Source organism: Phyllostomus discolor, chromosome 4 (assembly GCF_004126475.2).
Source record: "Phyllostomus discolor isolate MPI-MPIP mPhyDis1 chromosome 4, mPhyDis1.pri.v3, whole genome shotgun sequence".
Taxonomy (NCBI): Eukaryota; Metazoa; Chordata; class Mammalia; order Chiroptera; family Phyllostomidae; genus Phyllostomus; species Phyllostomus discolor.
This window is the reverse complement of record NC_040906.2, coordinates 90,523,022-90,529,021: the sequence shown is the minus strand read 5'-3', so window position 1 is coordinate 90,529,021 and position 6,000 is coordinate 90,523,022. Positions and strand designations below refer to the sequence as shown.

The window sequence follows — 6,000 nt, the reverse complement described above, 5'->3', positions numbered from 1 at the left end:
CCATGGCACCCTTCATAACATCTCCAGTGATAACTGGCAACATTACCTTAGTACTCATTGCCACCAGAAGCCATCTTAGCCACCTTGCATGACTTAATTCATTAATACACATAACTCCTGTCAAGTTTCTCAGATCTTACCGGGACCAGAGCAAGTACATATGTGTACACAGAGAACGTGGGAAAACTGCAAAGGGGAATTGAATGCTAAAATGTGTGGCATAGAGCAGTGCCTCTCCAATACTAGCATGAACACACATCACCCAAGGATCTTGCTAAACCATACACCTAGATCCAGTTGTACGGGGTGGAACCTGAGACTTCATTTCTAACAACTTTCCAGGTGATGGAAATGTAGCCGGTCCATGGTCCACACGTGAGTAGCAAGGATGAACCCCAAGAGCAGAAGGTCAGAAGAAGGAGATTTCAGTGTGGGCTGGAGGGGTCCTGGGGCAGAGAGCTGGGTCTGAGATTGGGGGCGGGGGGGTGGGAGGAAGGTAGAGAAACAGCCTTCTGGGGTCATCCACCTCCCTGTTCACAGGAACCTGGGAACAAGGGGTGGTTTCAAGGACTCCACACAGAAAGCCATCTGGACCCACCCTCACCAAGCAGCTGGATTAAGCTGGAGCTCTGTACATGTGAATAGCCCGTTTTTGAGAAATGGCAGGAAACATTTTGCAAATTCAGAAATCAGAGCCAAAAGGAAGTGCTGCAAGGTCTACAACTAGCTACAGTAGTTAAATGGGAACAATTTTTCCCAACTGGTTCCTCATGTGGGAAGCATTTCTGCTGGCTCCAGGACTTTGACCATCTATAAAGCTTAGTGATGAAACATACAGAAATTCTCAAGGAGGAAGAGTTCTTGGCTAACATGGGAGAAAGAATTGCTCTGAACCAAACCATGTTTTCTACAATGGAGACCTTTGAACTCAGTGGTAAAGTACTACTCCCCAATAGCGACAGTGCCAGGTGACGTAGTCTTTCTGTTGGTGATGGAAGACTAGAGATGTCAATAGAAAGTCTAGGCTGGTACCATAGTTGAATGCTTCAATCTAGAATTTGTGTAATGCTAATAATAGATGCTGTACTTTCAGGATAGTGAGGGATTTTTAAGCTTCACAATTCCTTTCATTTGTATTGAATGTTTTCCTTTAGATTAAGGCTAATCCTTATTGTATGCCCCTCCTTTTTTTATTAGGGACTTGTTCTGACAAATAGATTGTGTGATGAAATAGCAGTGCAAACCAAGAATAATGAAAAAGTTCCACAAAACTGGAGCCACATGCCTTGTATTTATTTAATGCAATTCCTCTGAAATTCTGTAAGGTGACTTCTGTTACAATTGGTATGTTGATGGGAAGGAGCTTTCTCTATTTCCTGTTGGCTATATCTATCACTTCATAATTAGTTTGTTTAGGTTAAACTCAGATTTTAAAAACTCAGTCAACTCTGTTGTCTTTATTTTTTGCTCAATGTTACACAGGTGGTGCACTGTTTAAATCATCTAGAATTTGTAGCATTTAAAATCACCAGTGAGTGCTTTCCAGAAGGGAGCTCTGACCTCCCTTTCTAGACTACTCCATGTGAATCTTTTTCCAATTTGATTGTCCTTTCCCACTTCCAGTCTTTTCTGGAGGATGTTTGTTCAGGAACTGCTGCATTTCTCCCTGCTGGCCTCTCATCCAGCGCCCCTCTCATCCAGCTCCTGTTTGTGCAGATCGCTGGTTGGAATTTATGGGAGTACAAAAATGAAGAGTCTGGTGTGTTGCCTTTAGGAATTTATACTGTGGTAACAGAAAAGGCATGCATGTGAATGACTTTCATAAATGTTGGTTCTTCAGCACCTTGAAGAATGCAGCATTCTGGATACATGATTTTTAAGATGCTTCAATGTTCAAAGTCAGTTGATCAAACATATTCAGCACCCACTACCTACTGGGCACTGCGCTCAGCTCTGAGAAAACAGACAAGAATAAACACAGCCTCTGGCCTCAGGGAGCCCACAGTCTTGTCAGTGGTGGCAGGAGGGTGGCAGGGCAAGCCCACCAATAACCTATTTCTATACAATCCATGACTGTTCATAAGCGATATTTGTACAGGACATTATAGATGAGTCTGGTGTAGGGTCCTGGAGGCCAGAACTGAGACCTTTTCTACATTTGAATGGGCAAGCAGGGTTTATCAGAGAGTGGGTATATGGTGGCTGAGGTGGGCTAAGAAACCATATGTTTAAGATATATTCATGAGGACTATTCAGAGAAATATACACAGCTTGATGTTTTTGGACAAAAATTGGGTGGGGAAAGCTCAGTGGGGATTGAGACTAGGGCCAATTAGTAGGGACTTTATCCCAAGGGCAATAGGGAGCTTTGAAGGGATTGAAGCCTGGCTGAGAGGGGTTGGTTTGCATTTAAGATTACTCACTATCTGATGGCGACAAGCTGGAAAGAGTTGCGCTGAGGACAGAGAGGAGTGAAGCTTCAAGAAATGACGAGAAGCAGTGGTTGTAAAGAAGAAAAGGGAAGATGGTCTGGGGAAATATTAGAAGGCAGATCAGTGGGACTGTAATGGTGGGACCCAGCAAGTGAGGGAGATGCAAGGGTCAAGGGTGAATCCCAGATTTCTGAAATGGGTTGTGGATGCCACTGATTAAATATCTAACCAAGAAACAAAATTACTCCAGTTTACATGGAAGGAATATTTTCCTAAATGCATTTACAATTTTTTGTCTTCTTGTATAAAGATCATGGAGCAAATGGAACTTTCTAGATGACTGCCATTATGGACAGTAATCCCTGTGGGGCTTTGTAACATAGTGACCCCCTCAGGTCTTACTGAGATGAATGAGAGTACTTGTTTCAGCACTAAATGGCCCCAGGCATCTTCTTTCTTTGATTTAGTTCTGCAAAGCTTAGCTTAGTTTTCTAAAGAGGCTTGAGCCCTGAAGGTCCAACAAAACCCCAAGAGTTCTGCCCCTATACCAGCAAGCTCTGGCGGGCCTGCGGACTGTCATCTGTGTGACCTCTCACCCTAAGTTCCCACTCTTCCTTTCTTCTTGATGTTTCTTCCCACTAATTCTAGTCTAAAGAACTTCATTTATTTATTTATTTAATTTTATTTTTTATTGAATTATATTTGACATACATCAAATTGTAAGTTTAAGGAGTACAATATGTTGATGTGATACATTCATACTGCAGTAGGAGTGTCATTGTAGCACTAGCTAACACGTTTAGAACATCACATAGTTACCAGTTCTTTAGTGTTGAGAGCAATTAAGTTCTAGTTTCTTAGCAAGTTTGATGTTTATAATACAGTTTTGTTGCCTGTAATCATTGTATTGTGTACTAGGTCTCTGGGACTTATTTATCTACAAGTTGCAAGTATGCACCACACCTTCCACCCGCCTCCACCCTAGTCCCTGGTTCATATTTATCTTCACCTATCTTCTCCTAATCTTCGAAGAACATTCTTCTTGGCAGAGAAGACCCCCAAAAATATAGGTAGAGAAGTTATGGGTTTTGTTGTTGTTTGTTTTAATTAACATTAAGCATTGGCTCCCAGCTATGAGCGTAATATCTCGTCTTTCTGCTCTAAAGATAATTTTAAAAATTTGCCCAACACCTTAACCTTGGAGTCCATTCAGGGTCAAACTTGCTGACGTGGCTACTGTTGGTTCATGTCATTGTTCTGACTTTTTTCTTTGTTATGTCAGTATTTCTCAGCATCTTTTCAACATCTGGTCTTAACCTAGAGTTTTCATTAAAGATACTTTTTATTTAGAAATAATTATATTGTAGATTCACAGAAAGTTACAAAAAAATGTACAGGGAAGTCTCCCTGTACCGCCCCCAGTATCCTCCAGCAATGATGTTTTATACAGCTGTGGCACAATGTCACAACCAGGAAACTGGTATTATACAACCCACAGAGTTATTTATTTTTTTAAAGATTTTATTTATTTATTTTTTAGACAGAGGGAAAGGGAAGGAGAAAGAGAAGGAGAAAAACATCAATGTGTGGTTGCCCCCCACATGTCCCCAACTGGGGACCCAGCCTGCAACCCAGGCATGTGCCTTGACTGGGAATCGAACCTGTGACTCTTTGGTTTTCAGGACTGCACTCAATACACTGAGCTACACCAGCCAGGGAACCCACAGGGCTTATTTAGATTTAATTAGTTTTTCATGCATTCATTTGTGTGTGTGAATATAGTTCTCTACAATGTAATCATATGTATATATTTGTGTAACCACCACCTAAATCAAGACACAGAATGTGTGTTCAGTCACCACAAAAATCTCTCTTATGCTACGCCTTTGTAGCCATACATACTCCCCACTCCTCTGCCAGTAATGACTGTCCCACAACAACCAGTGATCAGTTTTCTCTTTCCGTAATTTTCTTATTTAAAGAATGTTATATAAATGGAACTACACAGTGTGTAACTTTTTAAGGATTGGCTCTTTTCCACATAGCATAATTCTCTTGAGATCCATCCAAGGTGTTGTATGTATCAATAGTTGGTTCATTTTATTAATGAGTATTTCATCACGTGAATGTACCACAGTTTAAGGGTTTACCTATTGAAAGACATTTTGGTTATTTCCAGTTTGAAGTATTACAAATAAAGCTGCTATGATTATTTACTGTGCATTTTTCAAGAGCACAAGTTTTTATTTCTCTGGGATAAGTGCCCAAAATACAATTGCTGTATCGTAAATGTATGCTTGGTTTTCCAACAAGCAGCTGATCTATTTTCCCAGTGTGGATGGACATTTTACATTTTCACCAACAACATACAACTAATCCAGTTTCTTTGCATGCCTGCCAGCAATGAGAATTATTGCTATTTTTATTTGAGACATTCTGATAGGTGTATAATAGTGATATCTCATTGTAATTTTAATTTGCATTTTCCTAATGGCTAATGATGTTGAATATCTTTTCATGTGCTTATTTACCATTTTTATATTCTCTTTGGTAAAATGTTTCTGTCTTTTGCCAATGTTTAATTGGATTTTTTAAATTATTGTTTACTTTTGGAAGTTTTTTATATATTCAAAATATGAGTCCTTTGGATATATGGTTTGTAAATAGTTTCTCCCAGTATGTAATGTGTCTTCTTCATTCATTTAAACAGTCTTTTGCAAAGCAAATTTATTTAATTCTATTGAGGTCCAATTTGTCAATTTTTTTTCTTGGATTGTGCTTTTAGTATGAAGTCAAAGAACTCTTCATCTAGCCCTAGGTCCTATGTTTAATTCTAAAAGTTTTATAGTTTTACATTTAAAAATTAAGTCTATGGTTTACTTTGAGTTGATTTTTTAATAAGATGTGAAGTCTAGGCCAAGGTTTGTTTGTTTTGCGTATGGATGTCCAATTGCACCAACACCTTTTGTAGAAAAGGCTTTCCTTCTTCCATTAAATTATTTTGCCCCTTGTCAAAAATCAGTTGGGTATATTTGGGTCGGTCTATTTCTGTGTTCTTCATTCTCTTTAAAAACACTTTATTTCTTTTTAGAGAGAGGAGGGGAAGGGAGGAAGAAAGATAGGGAGAGAAAGACCAATTAAACATTCCAGGGACTGGACCTGCAACCGAAGCATGTGCCCTGACTAGGAATCAAACTGGCGACCTTTTGCTTTGGTGCCCAAGCAACTGAGCCACATGGGTCAGGGCAGTGTTCTTTAATCTGCTCTATTGATCTATATGTCTATCCTGCACCACTACCACAGTCTTGATTACTGTAAATTTATTGTAAGCCTTAATATCACATTTCACATTTTAGTTTTCATTTTCAAGATTATTTTACCTATTATATGGCTTTGCTTTTCCATTAAATTTTAGTATAAACTTATCTATAACTACAAAAAACTTTGCTGGAATTCTATAGGAATTGTACTACACCTAAAGATAATTTTGAGGAGAACCAACATCTTTACCATGTTCAGTCTTGCAATCCACAAATATGGCATGTTTCTATATTTATTTAGATCTTTG

The 6,000-nt window shown here is 39.1% G+C and overlaps 1 protein-coding gene across 1 annotated transcript in view; it reads left to right on the top strand.

Annotated features, from left to right (window-relative positions):
- Positions 1-769: 769 nt before the first annotated feature.
- Positions 770-6,000, top strand: part of MARCO (macrophage receptor with collagenous structure) — a 37,221-nt gene continuing 31,990 nt past the window's right edge. The window contains exon 1 of the mRNA XM_036023629.1: positions 770-934. Coding sequence (XP_035879522.1) covers positions 826-934 — 109 coding nt within the window. The 5' untranslated portion in view covers positions 770-825. The remainder of the gene's footprint in view (positions 935-6,000) is intronic.